The 24725-nt window shown below is 37.6% G+C and overlaps 1 protein-coding gene across 6 annotated transcripts in view; it reads right to left on the bottom strand.

Annotated features, from left to right (window-relative positions):
• MPDZ (multiple PDZ domain crumbs cell polarity complex component) overlaps window positions 1-24725 on the bottom strand; it is a 93768-nt gene that overhangs the window by 27231 nt on the left and 41812 nt on the right. For 2 of the 6 annotated variants that reach the window (XM_085043110.1, XM_085043109.1), the window contains exons 18-29: window positions 23139-23255; window positions 20471-20629; window positions 17552-17839; window positions 16528-16651; window positions 13298-13496; window positions 10363-10404; window positions 5836-5940; window positions 4954-5046; window positions 4302-4479; window positions 2070-2180; window positions 1466-1549; window positions 365-466 (exon numbers count right to left, since the gene is read on the bottom strand). In XM_085043110.1, coding sequence (XP_084899236.1) covers window positions 365-466; window positions 1466-1549; window positions 2070-2180; window positions 4302-4479; window positions 4954-5046; window positions 5836-5940; window positions 10363-10404; window positions 13298-13496; window positions 16528-16651; window positions 17552-17839; window positions 20471-20629; window positions 23139-23255 — 1602 coding nt within the window. The remainder of the gene's footprint in view (window positions 1-364; window positions 467-1465; window positions 1550-2069; window positions 2181-4301; window positions 4480-4953; window positions 5047-5835; window positions 5941-10362; window positions 10405-13297; window positions 13497-16527; window positions 16652-17551; window positions 17840-20470; window positions 20630-23138; window positions 23256-24725) is intronic. The other 4 variants (XM_085043113.1, XM_085043115.1, XM_085043111.1 and 1 more) reach the window with 3 other exon arrangements.

The raw sequence follows: 24725 nt of genomic DNA, 5'->3' as shown, positions 1-24725 counted from the left end.
TAGCCACAAAAAAACAAAAGAAGTACATAGCAGCAAAACACATTACACTGATGAGAGAGTTACACTCAGTGGATATTTTAACATATACAACAGGGACTGATCTTAACAACTAAAAACCTACTCCTTTGGTAGATCGGATTTAGAGGTTATGATTAATGGTGCTGGTATTTTTTAACTTCGCTGTAACTTTTCTATGTATATGCGTGCCTGTGTCTTTTAAATTCTCTTCTATAGAATTCTCCAGCTCATCAGCATAGCATTTAACCCAAACTGGCGTAAAAGAATTTAAATGCAGGACAGTAATGGGAAAGAAGCACACATAGGATGTTTGGTGAGTGAAAAGCAGAGTGTGTCATCATCCAACCTTAGCAGCGTTGAACTGAGAAGAATCAGCAAATGGGTTAGTGCTGCTGAAGACAGCTGGCCTACAGAAAACACTGTTCTGTGGGAAAGGCAGGGAAGGATTCTAAAAGGAAAGCATAACAGACACTAAGCAAAAAAAAATTTAGATGAACCCTTTTCACTCTATGAAGCAAAACATAGTTATTTAGTTGTTTGGGCTAACCAAACAACTAAATGGTTCACTTTCGGCACTTTGCGACATATATATGAACATGGGCAAAACTGTGTTTGCCCTGTGTTTCTGTCAGCGTAGAGGAAAAACACCGATCCTCACACCTGTTCTAGACCACAAAGTACATCAAGTGCAGAACTGCGCAGCATTTATATACTGTGATATTTGTACAATTTTGTCTAAACATCTCAGCATATGGGAAACCCTTACACATTAATTAATTGAAAAAATTGTGGATTTCTGGGTTCGGATGAACACAATTGTTTTTAATAACGCAGTAGTTTTAGTTTTATTTTGAAAACCACAGATTAATTCTCGTAATTTGATTTAACTGCTGTGGTAACACACTCACTGTTTATTTTGCAATAAAAAAGGCTTAATCTAAGCATATTTCATATCTAATAATAACTTCAACTGAACACTTTGTATACATGCATATGCATCTATAATTGCCTGAATTTATAGTTTGTTGGAACTTAAGTTTGGTGACTAGACATGAACGAAAGCAGGAAATTCTCTTAGAAGACCTTATTATAAAGTACAAATATAAGTTTCAAAAGATGAAAATAATAAATATAATGCCATTTATGACGATCACAACATAACATATGGGTACAGTAAGAGCATTTGCAATGTTTCTGGTTACAGAGAAACAAGAGTTTGTTAGTAAAGTCAAGAAATAACCAGCAAGCTCAATTTGAAAATGAACTACAATAAAAAAACAGCAAAGTCGCATTTCTAAATGAAAGTTGTGATAAAGTAATGCCATCACTCCCATCCCAAATTCAGCAGTGGCCATTCTGTTCACATCACAGCAAATGCAAAAGCCTTACTTTAGTAGCTTGAGTATCAATAATCAACAGTCAATAGAGCTTTTTCATGCAACTTTACCTTAGTTGAGTGACGATAAAATGGGTTAGTAGTTTTCTGCCCACAGGGAGCAGAAGCTGAAGGAGGGCTATAAAGAGACTCTGGCTGGGGAACAAGAGTTATGAGACAACTAGTAAATAAACATGCAGCTTACACAGACTCTACAATGAGGAAGTTTAGTTTCTAATGATACAAGCGACTCATATTAAAGCTCAGTAGCTTTTCTCTGCAATGTCCATGCAGCTTAGTGACAGAAAACTTCCGGGTACTTCTAGGTCCTTTCATTAACGTCTTTTTTAACAGGTGCTGTATTTCTGCATGCGCTCCTCAGACACGCTGTCAATCTCTAAGAGTTGGTTTTAGTTAGACTCCTACTCTGCCCCCCAACAAATTATCTTTCTTGAGGCTTTTCAAAATAGTTTGAGGATGGCGTGCTGGAGGGTAATTCCAAATCCAAATCGATTTCATTCTAAATGGAAATAATACTTAAATCAAATTTTTGTTCCTAAAATAGCTGAGATGGCACTTTCAGGATTAAATATCCCATTCCCAAACACCACCGTCTTGAACATTTGTTTCATCTATTACTATGTATTACATCTCTTTTTACATTCTTGATGCTTACCCTTGGTCTGCTTATAATGCTCTGTACCATAAAGACTACAGGATTGCCTGCCTTCCGTATGGCTTCCACAGCTTGTTCATGGCTGGCATCTCTGAGGTCAATTCCATCCACCTGTAATTGGAAGGCCTCATCTTAACATTGCAAGAAGCTACAAGAATCATGGGTCAGTTTTGGGTTTTGGTTAGGAAACTCTGACTAAAATCTAAGCCCAAACCTCTGTTTCTGGTGGAAACCTTTCTATTGACTTGGCCTGAGGACTCTCACAGACAGATTTGACATTTCCAAGAGCACTGAAAGGACATTAAATAAATATTCTCTCATTCCTCTGTTTCAAAAACAGGTTTTTCAACATGTTTAGTCCAGGCAAGTTTTCCCACAGGCAATGTAACAGAAGAAATACAATAATCTGAGTAAAGTAGTAGTGTCTGCCAAATACTGCTTCCTGCAAATCCCATCTCAAGCAAAAACTATTACCCACGATTTACAAAATTAAACTTTTAGGTGCTCTAGAGTCTTTCACGATGGGGTATTATGGCAGTATAGTGCATCTTTTTTTTTTGTTTTGTTTTGCTTTTTTTTAATGTTTGTTGGTTTTTTGGGTTTTTTTAAAGCAATTTTAGCTACTAGACACTTTCTTCAGAAACTAAATTTTTAGGTCAGAGCTGAAAAGCATTCTATCTTCTAGAAGATGCCATTTACAAAGGATGGCTGAGGACAGATTTGTGCCTGGTCACTTTTCTTCACATCTGTATATATATGGGTGTGTAAAATTTGTCCTGTTATCCAGCTATGAAGAATGTTAAGGTGAGGTTAGCATCAGTGAAGTATTCTCACAATGACCACAATAAAAGCTAGAAGCTAACACAGAAAGGTTATTTGTTAGTGGCAATTCTAGCACACAAAGTTATACGATGAGGATTACCCCTACACTTTTTAAATTGTCTAACTCTACCTGAAACTTAACTATCCAATACTAATAAGAGAGCACAAAAACAATCTGAAATTATGAACCTGTGAGGAACTGAAAAACAACAATAATGCTCTTCAACTTCCCATGTCAGAAAAACTGTATGTTCTACAGAGATAAAAGCTTACATATACCACAACTTGAGAAACTGAAACAGTCCATTCAAAACCAGTCACATTAACACAACATTTTGATTTCACTCACCCATTCCAGCTCTGCAATCATCACTGTCAGAAACAACTGCATTCATAAAGATCCAGTTATTCAGATGAAATGTATGCTTTTAATTTTGTGGCCATAAAGCAAAATTCCACCTGCCAACTTCTTATATACACTGGAAATTGTTCCATCCTGCTGTAGAAAGTGCTACCTATACCGAAGTATTATTTCAAGGTCCTTGATATGGATGTTATAACAAACAACAAACTGCAGTTTCAGTACCACTGTGTAAAGCAAGCCCAGTCTGAGCCAGAATCACCACCTCCATCACTCTACTTGTGCTTCTTACACCACTGCACAGTCAGCTAAGGACATCCAGCAGGGTTAAGTGAAGGCAGTTTCTAATAGCCTGACACTGGAGAAAAGGCAATGTCTGACACTGGCAGACATCCCATGAAAGATCTATTCCTTTCAATATGTTCGCTCTTCAATACCTTTAAGTGAGAAAGCAGAAGTGGCTGCATGGGCACAGGACTGGATAAGTAGAAGAGAAGTGAAGATAAATCCCTCCCTGAAACACCACTGGCTACATTGCACTCATACAGAGGCATGATGTTCTCCGTATCTCAAGTACCAAATCCAGACTTCTTCATGTCAGGAGGGAAAAAAATTGTGTCTCCTTTAACTCTTGCACAAGATGCACAAAAATGATGTGAATCAATTAAGATTTAAGAGGGAAATAAGCTTGGCATTTATTTGCATGATTTGCTCTGGCTGTTTCTATTGCTATCCAATATGCAAAGGTGAAATCCTTTAGTTTCACCAAAGTTAAGCTTCTTCCTACACATGCTGGTTTTAAAACAGGCAGGTCAAACTGCTGGCTTTGTAGACCTCTGCTCACACAGTCAGTCATCTATGTTTCAGGTTGTATATTGAACTTAACAGACCGCTGTCTGCACACAAACATCAGCAGATAGTACTACAGTCTGTGTGGCTCAAGTGGTATAAGCTGGAGCAATTGCACAGCTGTCAGCCCAGAACCACACATCCATCTCAGCAACTCCTGAGATGCTGGGGGAATTGGAGAAAAGGCATTCAGATGGTACCTCTACAATCCGATCTCCAGTTTTCAGTGTTCCATTTTTGCCAGCTGGGCTGTCTTCCAGGATATGCTTGATAAAGATGCCTCTCATCACTTCTCCATTACTCAGGCGGCTCCCCATCCCTCGTCCACCAACAATGCTTATCCCCAATGACTTGCTAGGCTCTCTCCAGAGTTCAACCCTTTTGTGACAAAAATAAAGGACCAAAATAAATTAAAATCTGTTGTGATTATTACAATGCTGCACACTGAAGACACCTGATTTTGCACAATTATTTTAAAACATTCTGAAATAACTCTTCCTTGCAGAGTTTTGTCTTTCAGTGGAAGCTACCTACTAGATTGCTCAGAAATACTGTACTTGAGTCTAGTGTTGGTCACTTTATTTTGAGTTCTAATAAAAATTTTGAAGCATTCTCTTCATCTTTTCTTACTGGATCCCTGAAAATCACCTTGGGATAAGTAAGTATAAATTACTGTAACAATCAAGACATTGCTATTGCAGGGATTTAGCCCAAAGGCAATAAAAGTCAACCGCAATGCACAACATAAATAAGTGCAGTAATTCTGCTGGTTTTTCACTCCTCTTAAAATATGTTTCAAAATTTTTGAATTTCAGGTAATATTTTATAATGTGCAACTAGATTTGCACTTACTTTCGTGGCTGGTTCCAGTTACTGAAGGCTGCATTTTGAAGTTCACTTTCTTCCCCCTCCCCCTCTTCACGTTCTGGAAGCTCTGGGAGTTCCCTGGTGATAAACAGGAACATGTGATTTATTTCTAAAGAATACACATAATCACTAGATTTTTCTGAAAAATTTCATATATTGGGTCACCCTGCCAGTATTAGAATTTGTATACCAGATTCATGCAAGGAACTTCTTTTTCTGATGTCTGTTAGAATATGCATGGTGCTCAGGGATTCCCTGTTCACTTCCTTTCTGCAATGAGGTTTCTATTCACAACACAGCATAAAAGACTGAAATTTGGAACTAGAACCATATCAAAGCTAAACCTAATTTACGGCTTTCAAAATGGAAGCAATTACAACAGCAACACTCAACAAAACTTACTGCTTTTAGAGATGAATTTCAAAAAATCAATTATTAATCATTTCAAAATTTTGGGCTGTACTGCAATGAATTTTTGAAACTCAAGGAAAATAATGGCATAATACATTCCTTCCAGTAATGTTCTGGAAAGACCATAAATTCTGAAGTCTTATGCTGGAAGCGCTTGAGTATTTGTGATAATCCATAAATCCAATTGCATGGTATTTAAGAAAAATTTAGGACGAGACAGAATTCAATTTCTTTTTTGCACAGATCAAACAGCCTTGTAAAACTGTTTAAAAATTTTCTAGTCAAACCAAACACTGTATTCTTAACAGCTTTTTTTGTAATGTCTGTTGGTCTTGAAGAAAATCATTCATCTTTCATCTCTTCCAAAATAAAACTCATTTTCCCAAAATGTTCAAAGTATACAAAAAGTTACATTCGAGAGGTATCTGGGAGAAAACTGTAAGCCTTTTGACTCACCTGACATTATGTGATGGAAAAAGTTCAAGTGGCACAGCTCCCTCTGTTTGTTGTCCCAAACCAGCCCTGTACTCGTCTAAATTTTCTGCTGGCACATATACAATACTGCAATAAAACGAGACATGATTAAACTAGCACGAGGAACGCTGGTCCTCCCTTTGGTGGGTGTGAGATAGGGGTATGAAGAAGCCACTCAAGACTACTTCAGTGACTTTAAAGCCACAATGCTGGTATGTTGGAAATAGGCACTTATACAAATCCTTTGTGCTTTGCAACAAGTACCCATTTATAGTCAAATCAGGTAGCTGAACAGCACATAATTTTTTGTAATTAAAGTATGTGGTGCTTAAACAGTGACAAGAACGTAACAAGAGACGATCCAGCTTCATTCAAAACAGAGATTTCTCGTGCAAAGACAAACATGAAGAATCTGTGAGGTTTGAGGCATCATTACCATCCTCAATGACTACTGAAAATGATTCTGAAAGTTGGCCTGTGGGAGGTTTTGTGCTTTCCTCGGTGATTTTGTATTTATTTTGGGTTTCTACCCTTTTAGTGAAGAATACTTCATGCATTTGGACATACAAATGTGTTACAGCACACCACCTACACCACAGGGAGCAATCCCCTGCTCAACTCCTTCCTCCAGCCCTTCACGCACTTGCAACCAGTTTGGGACAATCAGACAATAATATTTCACCAGACAAATGATGTGCACATTCCACTTGACTTGTTTGAATGCAGAAACAGAAATGACCCAACAGACTGGAGAGAGTGAAACAAAGCGGGGAAAAAGGATTAAGGCTTGAGGAGTATTTCTTAAAAATCTTCCACCTGGGAGGCAAAACGATGCCATGGTATGCACGATGATATAAACAGGGCTACTTAGTTAGCCCTCCTTTAATGATGCTTTGTCTTCTTAAAAACCTACGTTGTTCATTAAGCAGCTTAGCTATCAGATTCTAGTATACCAAGAAGTAAGACTGATGGAAAAAGGGCAGAAAAAAAACTGTCTTGATACACATCGCATTCTTAAAAGAAAAAATAATATATTACCCCACAGAAGAGAAAGGGCTAAAAAAGAAGAAAAGGACTTGAGCACTTCACAAGACAGTGTAAGCTGCAGAGAAGAGATTCTTTCAGATTTGAGACTTTCACCTGGAGCCGTCTCCTGTCCATCATTCCTGATTGATGTCCTGTCACACCCTGATTGCCACTGATTCCCACTCTCAGTAATTTTCTGCTGAATACATCAAGCATCAAAAGACAATGAAAATAAACTTTTATACGACTAATCATGTTAGTCTAAAACACTCTATCAAAAATTGTTGTAGGGACCACCTTTATTCGTCATCTGTTACGTGTCTAAGCATGTTCCCTACCTCCTCTCACATCTAACGTATCCAGGAAAGTGAAAAAAGGGTCATTACAGAGGTGCCTAGGGTGTTGAACAAAAAGAACTTCCTAGTTTTTTTAATGGAAATTTCTAAACACATATTATCTAAATCCATATCCACTCCAAAATCTTTACCAGCTTTATTCCTTCCTTCCCTGTTCTGCATCAGCCTTTTTTTTCAAACACACAAATGTTACTCCACTTGACACAACTTATTTTCGTTTTGGAGTGCTGAGAAGTTAACATACACTAGGGAAACAAAGCCTCAGCATGAGGTCGCTAACTCTTATCTACCTTTCCTGAGGGCATTCTAGCACTGGGAAATCCTAAAGACATGCAGCAGCTATTCTGCGAGGACCAAAAAGTGAAACAGCAAGAAGCAAGAGAGAAAAGAATTTTCAAGAATCATGACTATTACTTCTCAGCCACCTCCAACTCCAAGTGTGTTGAACTACAGCAAAGTACTAGTATTATGCTCACAAAACTCTCATGGGTCAAATGCTGATGCAGCAGCTTCACCAGTAGGCCCATAAGAATACCTTGCTTCTACAAAAGCTGTAAGATACGCAAGTTACATTTCAAACTAAGAAAATGTAACATTCATTCAGTTCCATTCTTCACTCATAAAAATAAATAGGAAGTGTAGTGCTCCCTTGACAGAAAGATGCAGTAAATAAACCAGAACTAAAAAAGGTCTCTACTGGCTAGAAGAAGGCTTGGACAATCTCCTTTATGCTAAACTGAAGCTGGAAGCTATTATCAAAGTGTGTAAAGGAGAATAGTACACTCCTACAAAGGAAAGAGGTTAGCCCAGATTCAGCCTGAAAGCATACAGCAGTGTGTGACCTGACAGTACATTGTTCAGTATCTACCAACTCTTGTCTAGTCCTTTTCGGCAAGGACCACAAGGCAAACAATTATGCAGGGTGCCAAGGTCCAAGGGTAGTAGCAGTCCTTACCCTTCTACATCAGCACTTGACATCAGCTAAGGGGGAGGCAAATCATATGCACTCCAGCTTCTGGGAAACTACTGTTTTTCATTGTAGGATTAAATAACTGACATTGTGCTGAAACATTAAAAAGATATGACTCAAAGGATGCTCTCAAAGAGTTTTAAATGCTACTTAGAAACATCTCCCAAAAGCTGCCTTAGCCTTCCCTTTCTGTGTACAGCGCAGGAACTAAGAAGAAAAGAGGTTTGCTTTACCATTTTAAAAAAATGTATCTAAAAATGAGCAATTTAACTACCTAATTGATTTCCACAGATAGAATAAAATTTAGATAATCTCACTGGGAGCTGTTACATTTTAGTGCTTTGGAAAAATACGTTATTTCTATTCTAGGGCTTAACTACAATTCTAAGAGCCTAAGTTAAAGCACTCAAAGGAACATTCTGTATGTTTTTAACTGTTCATTCTTATCTAAACCAGATTTCTGTGATACTTCAGCTGTTTCACAAATAGAAACCGGAACACTTGCATTTTGCAAAAAAAGAACATACAAAAGAAAACCAAATTACATGGATCAAATACCTGAAAAGTTAGATTCTACATGGAGGTCACCTTCGTATCTTGCTCATGATTTCCAAAGTCCAGTTAACAGCAAAGGTTTCCCTAGCTGCTTTTACTACCTGTATCACTGATGTGATTGCCCTCCTACTTTCTCTGTTAGGCATGTTATTATTGAAAAGAAAACCTACACCTAAAAACCTCTCTCTTCTGTAAACTAAATTTTTAGGAAATACATATACTAAAAGCAGTCTTAGCTATGAGGCTGTTCAACCTGCTTCTGCCTTCTGTGGCACTTGGCAAGGTAACATTGTATTAAAGATCTTAGATTTACAAAAGTTTTTTCCCCCGTTTAGCGCTCATGGGCAGACACCTCACAGGTACCAAATCCATCGCTTGCTGGATTGCTACTGGAGCTCAGTCGGAGGTTAGAGTGAGGTCTGAAGACACTCAGCATCATCCACAACAGCTCCCTGTGACTGGGATGGTGAGAGGCCCAGAATAAGAAGTGTATTTGTTTCCTCTGACCGACTCTCTTGAACCTCATACTGTAAAGTGGAAATAAAACCCCACCAAGGCAACTGAATAATTCATCTGCAAAGCAGACTGGTAATTGCCTTAATACGGTTACAGGGAAGACAGTAAGAGAAACAATGGTCAGAAAACAGAGACGAAGACACAGAAAACAGAAAACAAGTAAATGACTGCTGCACTTCCGTGTTGTATTTCTTCTCTGCAAAAGAAATTAAAGTTCAACAATTTCAAAGGAAAGTATATGTATGGTTTAACCATTTTCCTCTCTTTCGCAGCTGTACAGCTTGAAAGAAAAGTGTTCTGGTTTTCTTTCTTGAGAGCTATCACCACATTGCCTACCCCCAGAGATACGCACTAGCAACTAAAGCAGTGACAATGGAAACACCAATGGTTTTACACATGAAAGTATCTTGTAAACACAACACCGCATGCAGTACAGAGGAACATTTATCACATGCTTGACTGAACAGCCACACAAAACCTTGAAACACCAACATATCAAATTACAAAGTATGGAAAATGCTCAGGACAAATTACTGTAATTAACATTTAAGGTTCAATTTGAACCTTTTCATACATGAAGGAAGTAAAATGTAAGTGCCACTGAAAATATGACACTGAGATTAATCCAGATATCAGTACATCGTACTCATGCCAATTCTAGAATTGAACCTTGTACACACACACACAACATGCACACGTGCTCTGAGCACATCTCAGGTGGCTGTTGTAGATGAAATTTAAAAATATTAGCAATAATTTTTTTAGAAACAGGTATTTTCATTCCAGACTTAGAAAGTATGTTCCAATCCTCAAGTTTAAAGTCATGTAAATATATAATACAATTATATATATAAATATATAATACAATTATACACAGTCATATCTTTTTTAATAAAAAATATATATATACAAATCCACATGTGCAGCCACATGTGCACGCACAAACATACATATGGAGAAAGAGAATATGTACCTATATCTGGATATATCCCTGACATTACTATTGATGTCATAAAAGCATGGAATGATTTTACAGACAAGTTGCAACACAGAGCCATAATGAGTTTCTGAATTGCCAATACTCACACATAACAGAGGGCCTGATCATCAGCAGGTGCTGGAGAAGATCTAGAATGTGAAGCATATGATGCAGCATCTTTTTACAATGATGTTAATAAATATCAATGTCTCATGCTGAATGCACGAGGCATATTTATGTATGTGAAAGTGAGAGCTGTTTTTTTATCTTCCTTTTCCTTGTTTTGTCCTGTTCTACCTCCACTTCATCTATATCTAACCCAGAAAACATCTGTTCTTTATTATTGTCTACAGCAGTGATTATTAAGAAGCATGGAATTGCAATCTCTCTTATTTGTTTTTCAGGAATTCATCCCCCCATTTTAGTCAGGTGAACTGTAATTCAGCTTTGTAATTATCTGACAGATGCTAGAAGCAGCTGCTGCTGAGCACAAAGAACTGGCTATTATTACAAAGAGCTGGCTCTCTAAATACAAGAGCTCCTGGCAAGGTAGAATGAGAAGTGAAACAGAATGCATTCTTGTAAGGCCACACATCTGGTTTTCCATACACAAAGGGGAAAAATATTAAATACCCAACTCTGAAACTCAGATGACTGGTTCTTGAACTATTCAAAATTAAATTTCCTTTAACAGAATTAAACAATGCCTTTATGTGGCCAGTAAGAACGGCTTTGTGTTTTCTCTGCTAATACCGTTTGTTACTGAAATACAGCTTTGGAAGTAAAATGCTTCTGCTTAATCACTTTTTGGGGGCACCCTGCTACCCCAAAAACACTCAGTCTAAAAGTTAAGGTGCAAGTTTTGTAGTAAGGACTAAGAGGAATGATGCCTAGATGGTCACGTCTGAGCTGCTAGCATACCCTTGCCTTCCAAGGAAGACAACAAAGAGATTCAACTTAAATCTTTGAAATCCTGGCCCTTAAATCACAAATGCTCCAAGGCGATCCACCACATTAGCTCTGAATTGACAAATAAGGGGGGGGAAGAGGGGTGTGTATTCTTCTTAGCAAACATGAAGAGCTACCTTAAGATAAAGCTCCTCATCTCCAAAATCTTAATTTGGGACGTTACCCACATGTTTGTGTCACAATATTTTTCTGGGATCCTGTACTTCTACCGCAAGTTAAAAATTAAAGAAAAGTTTGATTATGCTGAATAGTTTTATAGCAAAACTATGTTGTCCCAAAAATACTGTCATTTTTCTTGCAAGACTCCTTTAGAAGCTACCAAAGGATTTGGTCTTTACGTTTCTGAAGTGGAGAAGATGGCTTCACTTTAAAACCTTATCACACGAATGCAACAAAGAACGTAAATACAAAACAAAACACAAAAATCTTGTGTAAGAATATCAATAGCAACTGCCCCTCTTCTGCACTATCCTTCAGAAATGGGATGCATTTTTCTCTGGATAATCTGAATATCCACATCTAAGGCAAGATTTTAGTATTTCTCAAAGATCTGCAAAAGAGTAAGACTACAAAACAAAACTTGTAGCCACACAGCATGAAATACAGCAGACGTAAAAGGATATGCACCAATAATGAACATGCCTGCATTTGATCATGTAACTACAGCACTAAAAAAAGACTCCTCATAGAAGAATGGTGCTGCAGCATTTGTGTCTTTAAGCAGATCTACACACACATGCATATGCACATACAACCGACTTCAATCATGACAGCTGGAGTAGTAGTTTGGAAGCCAACAGTAATAACCAACATCACACTTTAACAATGACTCACTTATATTCCTGACAGTATTGATAACAACGTAATTTATTATATGAGCATATCCCTTGATTTAAACAGGCTTACATTAAATCATAAACGCATGACAGCTATGGGGCAGGCAAGTAAACCTACCACCCATAGTGAAGCTACTTTGCCCACCTCTTACTAAAATACTAGGTCTCTTCCAAGCTAGAATACTTCTGGGAAAGTATGGAATGCCTGCTGCCCATTCTGAACTGAGTTCTAAACACAGTTACCTGTAACCACACTGGGACTGGACTGATTCTTTAGAGGCCACCCTCTTAAATAAGTAGAGGCTCCTATTACCACCTCCATTAATGTCATTTGTTTATCTGACCCAATCAATGTTACCAAAGGTTAAACAGAGGAAACAGCCACTAGGTTTTGAAGCTGTAAACACAGCATTAGTGTGTCTACAGCTGCATCCACAACTTCAGGAACAACCTCATTTTTGGATGGTGCTTGTGGGCAAAGTTAATTTGACAACTACAACAACTAGAAAGAATTGTACTTTAAGGCAGAGTTAAAATTCTGTAAATTGTATGAACCTGGGAAGAAGAAACTTTTTTGTCAAGTGGATTTCTCTAAACTTTTATTAATTACTGGAAGTTTAAAAGTACTACTCCCAAAAGCAGATAGTTATGCACAAGATCATCACCTCTTTCATATGTACTAATAAAAAATTGGAAGTGACTACACAAAACAGAGTGTTTCTACTGTTTGTCACACAGTACTGTAATGTTTTAAGCATTACTTTTCTTCATTAACATCATATTCCATACTTCCTGTCTGGCAACCAAAACCCGTAAAAAAAAAAAATCGAATTAAATCACTTGGGCAATGGCCAAGACTGTCCACCTTCAAGAACCACAAACACCTTGAGAAAATCGTTACTTTCTTTAGGAGGGTCATACTGTGAATGCAAAATTCTGATTAATCCCATTCTTTCAATAAAATTAGGCATGGCAGTAATGATGATATTCATGACAGTAATTTCTAAGAACATCTGAAGCCTCACACACAAGTGATTTCATCTTTGAAATCCATGGAAATGTAATCTGAAGCTGAATTATTCATCTGAAGTGGCAACTTAAAGGTAAACCCATGTGTAATAACAGAATTTTTGTAACAAAATGTCTAATAACTCACATGCAATAACAAAATACTTGCATAAACAAATTTTGATTATTAGCTTTTTCCTACCATAATATATCATCTAGCTTTACCTACTTTATATCTGGTCCAATGAGTGAATGCCGTCTCAGCATAGCGCGGGCTTGTGCATTGGTTAAGTTAGTGGTTGACTCTTCATTAATGGACAGGATGCAGTCTCCCACACCAATTCGTCCATCACGACTTATTGAGCCTCCATGGATAATGCTGCGAACTATCATTCCCAAACCATCTTTATTGGAACTTACTGTCATTCCTTTAGTGAAAACACATGAAACAATTAATGCCTTTTAGCCACAGGTCTGGGTGCCAAGATAAAGAAATGTAACATGGGGAACAGGGAAGGTAAAAGGTCAGTCAGCAGACCTGCCAATATCACCAAGACTATAAATGTTGCTCTTACTCTCCCCCCTTGGAGACAGCAGTTTCAAATCACAATCACAGTAACTATACCTTGCTGTCATTTCACAGACTCAGCTCAAAACAAAAACATGAAGACAGTGAAAAATTTAAGCAAAAAATAAGAAAGGTAATGAAATTGCTCAAAAAACAGTCAAATTCATCACTCTTCTGATGGTTCACTGAGTTTATATACATTTCACTTTTGTTTATGACACCCCTCTTTGGAAAGAAAGTGAAATTATTAAACAGGTAATTAATAGGCTGAATACAAATACACACTTATTTTCAACACAAAACCTGAATCAGATAGACCTGAGAGGATGGCTAACTTCCTGCTTTCCTAGGTGGGCCACAGCTTAGACCCAAAAGGGTATCCTGACTTTTGTGAAAGTCTGCATATTGCTAATGTATACAGTCCAATATCTGATTTAAAACAGCATCCTATCTGTGGCACAGCAGAATACTGCTTCTCGGTATTTATATACCCTTTAACTGTGCTTTCTTTTCACTAATGGAAAATTAGACAGATGGGCTCTTGCCCCTCCTCTCCCATGGGGAACCCATTGGGACTGATCTATGCTGGGCTTCATGTGTCTTTGTGACTGTTCTTACAGACGAGTTGTCACTGTTATTTTCAGGGCAAGTGGTACTCAGGAAGCAAACCCTGGTAACAGCTACAGGAAAAACTGTTCTTCACTAAGGCAGTGGAGAGGCAGATGAAGGCCAGAATCCTTGAAGTCCACCCAGTGGACTGCCACAATCTTAACAGTGCTTAATGAAAAACTTTTTATTTTTCTGAAATGTGGTTTGAAATTCTAAAGCTAACCTTGCTGTGTGGTTAAGACAGTAACAAACATTACTGAGGGCAGTATAATAGCACTTTAGAAAAACATCACACATACAACGGGTGCCCTTTCTATGCTGACATTATCATTACAGATCTGAAAGGCTGATGTCACAGTTTGGACACCTACAGTTCCAGGTTAAACATGAAAAGGTCACTGTAAAGTTGCCAAAGTGCTTGCACAGGACAATGGCATTTCAGTTCTTCTGCATTTGAGTGCTCTCTTCTTATCTTTTAAAAATCACAGCTAAAATTTTAGAGCTCCAGCTGTGGCTGGCTTAGAAGAGCTGCTGCAAACTATCAGTGACACCATTTAAAAGGAAAAAAAGAAGCGCTAGTTCTCAACTCTCAATTATTTAATTGATGCAGCTGCAGCTTTCAACATCATTCATAGCTCTCGATTTAGCTCCTTTTTTAAAAATGAAACATAAAAGCAGTGTAACTCCATGTCTAAACTGGTCACTGTGCCCAGGCTGCTTCCCAGACCAGAGCACACTCAGACTGGAAGAAAAATACTATAGTCAAAAGCCACAAGAAAGAAATATTCACGTATTTTGTACATATCAAGACCAGTCTTATTTTTCACACATATATATGTCTGCCAATATGTACCCTGCCCCAAGTTTGTATTTTCCTGCTATATTACACTTGACATGAAATTTGCAGTGTATGTTCACTGCACTTAAAATACTCATAAATGAAAACCTACTCTATTGAATTAAGAGTTTATTGCAAAGAAAAAATTTTTTACAAAATCAAGATGCCTCAAAATGCAGTGACCTGCACTTTACACAGCTGGGCAACAAGGCCAGTAAAGGCACTACTTAACCAAGCACATTGTACCAATGAAAGAAAAACCTTACACCTACATCAGCCTTTCCTAAATCTTTCTATTTTGGAGACTCTGATTTTAAATCAGATCCATTTTGAAGGATGGCTGTTTTATGAAGGTGATATGCAGCAGTCTGAGCATCTAGCCATCAGAAGGCAGTTTATTCTGGGTTGAGATATCCAACGAAATACAGCATCACAGCTGTAAAGAAACTGACAGCACAGCAAGGAAGTCCTGACTGGGGACTGTTCATAAACATGCAGTTATGTGTACAGCCCATTTTAAAGCATTTGATGAGTTACTGCTAATAACCAGCAGCCACGCAAAGTCCTGCCCTACTAATCCCATAGAGTCTTCAAGGATCTGCAGTTGACAGGAAGAAACAGCACCAGGAACCTACCAAACCAAATGAACATGCCAGCCATGAATGGGAGGGATACATCACTGCCTCTCAACACGAAGTCCTCCCTGCATGGGCTCCGAGCGTGTTCTGTTCCTGTCCTCCCCCTCACACTGCTCAGGGCCACACCAGAGACAGGACAACAAAAGAGCATTTTGATCTGTTGTATGTGTTCACTTCAAAATGTGTCTCCAGTCAGTATGCTCTGGAAGTTGTTGACAGTTATCTAGAAACTTTGAACTTCACTACAAAATGATAGTATCAGTGAGCCAAAAACATTACCTATTAAATTTATCAGTGACATGATTTTCAGAAATCATTTGAGGCACTTTGGATACAAGTACAAATTTGAGGCAAGGAAACAAATAACTTGTTTAGACCCACTTGACCATCCTCAGGAAGCAAGACCAGTCTGCGCTTACAAATATTTGAAAGTCTCATCTCAGCTCTTTGACCATCATGTTGTTCTACATCATTCCTTGGTTATATCTTGTTTTGCCACAGTATTAGTACAGACATTGAAAAACAATGCATTAAAATAGTTCTGTTAATGTTTAGGAAAGACTACACTCCTTAATGGGAAAATAAATTCTCAGTGAGACTTTTCTCAATCTCACTTTTGTGTTCACAGTGACAGCAAATGGGTCCAGTGCCATATCACAGTCAAACAGGGCAAGAGCAGCCAAGAATGAATATCCTGTCCCCAACAAATGGAAAATACTCCATTTTTACTAATAAAACAGGGAACTCACAAGTGAAACCAAAAGCCATGTTCCTGAAAAGGTTACAAAAAATGTTAGCTAACTTACCTAAGCTTGAATTGCCTTTTGCAATAGTGATAGTCTTCTCATAAATGTTTTTGACTGAATCTGGGGGTGTGGAACTTCCCTCCAAAGATACTGGGCATCTCTTTTCCATTAAAAGCAACTGATCCTAACACAAGTGAAAATTACATCAGTTCAGATTACCAAGATAAAAATATGACTGCTCATACTGATCTCAACTAACCTTCTTTTACACAAATGCCATGCACATAATTAAGTCAGATTCTTTACACGGACATTGAAAAAGCCAGGTCATCAAAGACCAAACCAACATCATGATTTCTGTTTTCATTCAGGCAACGTATCTATCACAAAGTATGCTTTTAATTTAGGGATATCAAAATTAGTAGGATGAATTCAATGGCTTCAGATTCATTCACTACAGATGTCTGACAATCTGCCACTACTGAAGCAACAGATCTTGTAAGAAATTGCAGCTCTTATAAATACTTCTCAATAAACCACAGAACAGAATAAATAAGAAACACCACGTCACAGCGACTGTCATATGAAGTAACATTATGTTTGTACACTGTAGCAATCACAGGCCAGTTTGTGATCCGAACTGCACAGGATTGCAGCAACCCCATGATGCAAGACATTCACACCACTCCCCCTCAGCTTTCTAGGCCTGATTCCAGCTCCTACTTGCACGCCTGCTCCTGTGAAGGTTAATAGGGGCTAAGAAAACACCATTGTCCTGCCCAGTGGGTGCACCATGGTCCAGCAGTATCTAATGACGTGAGGTCTGAAAAGACTTGCATACATCCCTGTACTGCCAGCCTCTGAGAAAATACTATTTTGATGCCATAAATTATGTCCTGTTTTGGAAAGGTCTAAATCCCAAAGTTTTGATGTGAGCTAACACATCTGATGTACATTAATAAACAGAAAATGATATGTGACTGTTGGCCATTGACAATTTCTGCAGAAAATTCTTTGGTTTAATTGCAGGCTTTCTGTACGTTTTTTAAATTATTATTTAAAAAAAAAAAGCAAATAAATTTACTTTTTCATTGGGATCAACCTGTGTGGTAGTAGCAAGGTTTGTATTTAGTGCAATTTCTGATGCTGTCTGAGATCCAGTCCATGTTGCTGTATTTTCACGTTCACTTTGGTTGATATCCGACACATCCAGAGTCAGAACATCTGTTTTAGTAAAATCACTTGCAGTTTCCAGGCTACTGTCCACTACAGACTTTTCATCTCTGAGTCTCTGATTCAGATCCATGTTGTACAAATTCTTCTCAGATACATGGAAATCAGCTGCAGCATTTAGGCATTCCTCTCCAACAGACTGTTCAACACAGGAGACAGTGAACAATCACCATTCATTTGTAGTATCATTCAAAAGCACATTTCATGCTAAAACCTTAAACAAAAACTAATCTCATAGAATTTAAACATACTGCTGTAAGATCAACCACACCTGCAGCTCCCTACACACATTCATTCAACTGTAAAGTGAACTTGATTTCTTAAACAATTTTTTCTGCTTTACAATACCAAAAATCGGTAAAAGTAAATTACTGTTGAAGGCCAAATTCTAACTTGGTACTCTTCAATAACTTTCTACTAAGTTCAGAAAAGTAACATTCCCTTACACATTCCCAAACTAGACATAACTCCAGTAAGTTTTTAAAATTCAAGCATCCAATTGTTTTTCTCAGGTAAATGAACTTCACAAGACCTACGTCTTTACTTTCAGCACACTTAGCAAGCAAAGTGGAATTGCAATCAGCTCAGACAATAAGAATGCAATCTAATCATCCATTTACCTAATCAGAAGCATATTTAGATTTCTCTTCCTCATAAAGAGTGACAAGTAAAAACTTGGTCAAACCTCAGCAAAAAGTGAACATGGGGGATTGAAGCGTGGCAACATTGAAATATAATAATGCAATTACAGAAGCTTACCAGTTAGTACTTACTGCAAATCTATCAATTATGGCTGCAGTACTAGGATTAAGTTCTCTACACATTTGCTTAGACTTTCAAGATTCTAAGGCCCTGCCTTTGAAATGTTTCAAGGGATTTCAATAATCACAACTTTCTAGAAAAAATGTCCAAATATTCTCTAGCAGAACTTTTGAAGTAAGTTATTTTAAAAACATGTAGGCCATTAGGTATCAAAAAGATACACAAAGGACTTAGAAGCTGGACTTAGGGGCTCTGTATCAATATTAGGGACTGTTCTCTGAAATGCAATAAAAGTAGTCAAAAACAACTACCTCTATCTGTCTTAGTTGTTATCCACTGGTCCTATTAATTGTTCTATTACTTTTCCAAAAGGTTGGGGAAACTTGCTTCTGAGGATTTGGAGACATTTTGAAACATTTGGTCTCAAGAGCCTTAGAATTAGTTTTTGTCAGCTTTCATGAAGTACATACACACTTGTTCTGTCCCCAGACAAGAATCAAAAAAGGTTTACCAGTAAATAATTGGTTGAAGTAACAGCTGAGAAGATAATTGAGTGAAGCCTAAATACAACTAATCTGCATGATATAATCAATGACGTAATTTCCTACCTTTTGAAAACAGAGCAAGAGTACTATAATCTGTTTAAATTATTTTATACAGTTTCAAATACAGCTGGGACATCTACTTTTAAGTCTGTTTTATATCCATTTCCAGATTAGTGAAAACAAGCATCAGATCATACTCAACATTTATTTCATATGCCACATGTACATATTAAGTGTTGCAGCATATGCTCACTTTTTGTTTCACTTAAAGAAAAGTCACTGCTGTAATTTTTTAAGACAAATACATTTTCACGAATTTGTAACTATAGCAACATGTGGCCTCATTAGAGCATCTTCATTACTTTAAGTATGTTTTTCATCATCTATTTTAAATATGATACCAAAGTGATTTAGAATCTGCCAACTGCCCTGCAGCCAGAAATAACTGAAATACCTCTGCATTCTTCATAGCATCAAATAGTGCTCTAACTCTGCCTCACAAAATGCTCCTAAGCATGTAAAATGCATAATCCATTTAAGTAACAATTACAGAGTTAAACAATGCAATCTGTCCCATTGGCACAGCAGAGATGTGCTCTTCTGTGGATTAGGAGAAACAATTAGAAGATGAATCTAGCTTTCCAACCAGCACCTTATAAGGGCTAAAGATATCCCAGAAAGGTTAATGGGAGTTACTGCAGCTCAGGTGTGGCAGAAAAAGCAACAGCTACTCAAAGACCACACACTGCAAACCCAGTGGCTTTCAAAGATGATTGCTAGGAGAATGGAACTGGAAAGCTCTGAGTTAGTGAAATAAATCTAGAGATTGAAAAGAAAAAAGAATATGGAAAACCATGAAGAGAAACCAAACACAATCAGGTCATTATGGCTATGTGACCAAGAATCAAAAAAGTTACTGATCTTAATACTCTTAAATAAATCTTCATTTATTGTTTTAAATAAAAATTGCTAGCAGAGTTTTGATATACACAGATTTACTTTTAATTACAGCATAATTACAAAAAATTCACTCAAAAGCACAGCAATGTATTAATTATGAAGTATAAAAGCAAAACTTAGGATGAAAATGTGCTCTTGCTTTTCATACTATAATACCATAGAACAGAGTCATTTTATGTTACCACTCTTTTCTATGTTTTGGATGACAATTGTATTTTTCTAGCAGTCTGCTCACCACACCTTTAATACTATAAACATCTCACAATACTTCATCTGGCTAAATCTGATTTCTCTAGCAAAAATGCAAGCTCTGCACCTTCTATCTGCCTCTCTCTTCAACAAAGATATCTGCAAGACATCAGCACTACTCTAAACAAAATTTTAAGTTTCCAACAAAAAGAGCATTTTGAACCAGGAAGACACAAAACATTTATATTTAACAATACAGCCTGCTCACGCTTACAATAAAAGTTTGTCATCAATAAAACCATCCTGCTTTTTACCTTTGGAGCTGACAATGGAAGACAGAAGCTGTTGTTCACCTCACCGCTACAGGCGCTGTCATGCAGAGCTGTCACTGAATCCTGGAAGACGTCTCTCTCTAGAGAATACTGTGATTCAAAGGTGGACTCATCCGCTAGATCTGCCTCGCCAGAGTCCACCTAACAACAAAAGCAATTCAATCAGCCAGGCTGTTGCCATCACACCACGTAAGCCCCAAACACATGCATACCAGCCACTGCATACTGACTGATACTTTTTCTCATTCCATGTTTTACATTGAAATTACATTTGCACAGCGCAGAAGGAAAATTTTCTGCTTCCAGTAACAATCTGTTACTACATCGTCAAAGGTTACCAAGTATCTGAAGTAAAGAGAGAGTCTGAACTAAAATAAGTTGTGGATCTGAGGGAAGCTCATGCCTATTAACATAAGTACAAAGCACTGGGAAAATTCTGCTATAGTCCTTGGTGTCAATATTTTGATTTCTTTAGGGCTTCTCTTTTCTTTTCAATTTTCTTTTACAAAACTTAGCATGGAAAAATTAATGAGCTTCATTTGGTGCCATGTGTCAGGAATGTCCCCTTGACTCAACTTCTTAGCCTCAGTGATTTTTATATGCTTTTAAAAACAATCATATGGAAACTGCACTGCTTTACAGTACATTTATATGAAAAATTCATTACATTATTTTTTAATAGATTTTAAATTATTTTGCTTTTGACAGCAAGATTACTATGAACATTCCTACATTTCTATTTCTCCTAAATGAGAAATAAAATTTTTAAAATAGTTTCAGACATTGAAATGGGTAGTATTTTTGCCTTTTTTTTTTTTAAATAAAACATATTTTTTTCCAAAACTCATATTCTTTCAAATGGTAGAATAAAATTAGGCCCTAAAGAACCTAATTTATGGGGCTTCATATATTACACTTTGACTGTAATTTCATCTCCCCTGTCAGAGCACAAGAATTTAGTGTACGCTAACAAAAATTTTCACTGGGTTTAGAGCCATGCCCATACCATAAACTTGTATGAAGCAGATGAGTGCAACCATCTGCAGAGGTGGGACCTAACTTGTTTTTTCATCCCCTGTGGTTAATCATATTATCAATTCATTATAGCAATAGCAACAATCTGCAGTGATTCAACATATTGAGTCCTTTTCTAGGTAAAAAGGATTTTTTTTTTTATTTCAAGCCTGAAGACTTAAAAGCTAATCCAAACCGCTTCTTTGCTGTAACTTACTCTCAGCTTATCTTCTGGAAAATGCATACTCATCTTACCAATGCTATGCCCTAACATAAGTATTGTGAAAATTCAGGAGAGATCTGCAGAATTTGTGTACAGATCTGCCCAAGAAAATCAGCATCTCATATGCGTTCTCCAAAAACATATCTTCATCTGGGTGACTGAACATTTAGTTCCCTATTTTGCACATTTGACAACTGACAAAGTTGATTGACAACTTTATTACTATGTCATGTATTTTCATTGTTTTTTCCACAAGTTTGATTTTTTTAATATGAACCACAGATGGAAGTCAAAATTTTTTAGATAGCTTTAATCTGATCATTTCAATACATCTTTAATTAAAGGCAATTTAGAATATAAAACTCACGCTTCTTCTCAATGAATAGAGCAAGACAAATAGTACTACCTAACTACTAAAGGTAACAAACTGCAGAATTAGAAACAAGCAGTTTTGTTTAAAGGCAAGTTATTAAGCCAGCTTGTCATCTGCAAATGTGAAAAAACAGCAAACCTACTGGAAGCAGTAATGAAGAGATTTTCACTTCGACAGAATCCATTCCAGGTTTTTGTTTCGTTTTGAGTTTTTCTCTGATGCACTAAGTTCTGGTGTTTATTAGAAGCTGTTTCTCCACTCAAGCCCTCAGAAAATGAGGGCCTAATAAATTCAACATCAGACCCAGATATGTACAGAAAGCCATGAAAATACACACTTGGAACACATACAGATACATGTGTATTTTGGGTTGTCTGCAGGAGGAGGGGTTGGGGGATTTTCTGCTTTTTTGTGGTGTCCTATTTCCTGTGTCTTTTTAATCTGAGTTCTTATTGGTAACTTCTGGGCTATGTAAGGCTCTGAATGCTCAGGTAAGCCGCATTCTTTGTACAAGTGAACACCTTTTGACCTTGCAAATCTCATAATCACTGACTGATGCTGAAGGCTGACGAATATTATTAGGAGGAAGTATTTTCAGCTTTCAAAGACAGTCAACGTTCCTTGTAAGGGTGGATTACATGCAAAAAGGGAATATCAAAAACTTTCCAAGGTAAAGAAGTGATATATTATATGATACATAAAAAAATATGCACATGAATGTATCTCTACACAAGGTGAGATTTCCAAAGGGATGCTCTGTGCATGCAAAGACAAGTGGATAGCCATGCACTTTTGAAAACATCAACAAAATACACTTTTTCCCCAGCAATTAACATATCACAGGCCAGATTCACAACTCATGCAAAAAGCTGAAGTCTCTAGATGCCAGTTTCTACAATGTCAGGATCCATCCCACCTATGGTGGATGAGTAATGAGGAGACAGCAAACACTAAAAAATAAGCATGGACAGTGACAAGGCAACTCCTTTCACTACAAAATGCAAAGACTGAAGAAATCTGTGATAAGTTGGGCCACTAACCAGAGCCAGCTCAGCACGGAAGAGGGCTGCATCAGCTGGCCCCTCTTCCTCAAGTGACTGGGCAGTGTAGAAAAAGCAATCTTCCTTAGCAGAGACATAGCCCTCCTCGGGTGAAAGCTGCAGAAAGAACGAAGCTCTGAGTCGGTTGAGTGGCCTGGACACAGGAGGAGCAGAGTGTGTTCTGCGAGGGGGGCAAGGGGCTGTGTAGAAAGGCAAATGGATTCCAAATGCAGCATAGAGTTCATTTCAATCACAGTCACAGTATTGGGTATGTAAAGAGACAATATTTTTTTCCAAATTTACCTGAATTGATTCAGCTTCACACCACGTTTTGTAATCCCAAGTAATGAAAAAGGCCTGTCCAGGTATATCACAGGGCCCACAACTTAGTCTAAGATCATTTTCAATTTTTGCTCTTCATAAGGATATACTAAAACTGCCACCTCAGCTGCCAACAGAGAAAGAGCTTAACAGTAGAGGCCTTTATAATCTTGCTAGCCACAGAGAAATCTTGTTTGCAGGCAGGAAGATTTCATCCGCTCGCTATGTTTTATCACTGTATCTGTCAGGTGGAACAGCCTCCAGAGGACAAAACATAATTCTGACTATAAACCAATAGCTTTTTCCACCATAATTTGATAGTAGGCGCACTTTTCCAGTACTGCAAAAAAAGCAGTGATTATTTGCAATGTTTAATTATTCGGCAATCATAATACATGAAATATTGAACTGCAAATGCTGTATGTTTACAACTTTTGGGAACAGGAAAAGAACACCATGCATTTTCTATTTTATAGTGACATCTTCTAGAGTATGAAATTTTTGATTGCAATTAATATGGAGTCTCCAATTAAAAAAATTAATTTAACAGAGCAAGTTAAAACATACCCTCTGTTAAAAGCAAAGTTTCTGGGAACTTAAAACAACAACCATTCCCTCCCACTCCCTCCGCAAAGAACTACTAAGAATGAAAATTTGATATCTACAAGAATTACAAGATTATCAATTCATGAAGAGCAAAAATGAACCCCTAAAAATGCACTTGGGCTTACTAATATAGTGAAAGGTATCTTCCTTGTATGTATGAACTACTGCCATTCCACTAATTTGAACTGAACCCATCAAGGGTGCTATAGCATTCTTAGCAACACACTGTCAGTTACCACAGGTCTCCTTCAACCTCCTTTTTTGAATTGTTACAGACTATCTTCTAAAACCAAGCCCAAAATGACCAGTTAGGTATACACAAAGTGAAGACTACACACTATTATATAAAGTGTGGAGTATAAATACAAAGACTGTATATATACTTGCGAGAGACTGGAATGTTAATGGTCAATGAGTCAAACATTTGCAGAAGCAGCAGGTGCTTTGCTGACCATGCACAAAGCAACTGCCCAGCTAGAGAGGGGGTGCGCACCCACCAACGGAGGCTACGAGCTGGGTTTTCAGCCAGGTAAGGGAATTGGCTGGCAAAAAGCAAATCCTGTGAGGTGGGACAGTGCTTCTTATCATGCACATGTCCTTGCACGAGTGGCATAGGTGTGAAAACGCCTTTCTGGAGAAGTACCGGGACACTCACATGCA

The sequence above is a fragment of the Lichenostomus cassidix genome, chromosome Z (assembly GCF_008360975.1).
Source record: "Lichenostomus cassidix isolate B80296 chromosome Z, HeHo_3.0, whole genome shotgun sequence".
Lineage (NCBI taxonomy): Eukaryota > Metazoa > Chordata > Aves > Passeriformes > Meliphagidae > Lichenostomus > Lichenostomus cassidix.
Note: the sequence above shows the minus strand (reverse complement) of the source record. Positions and strands in the feature narration are given on the sequence as shown.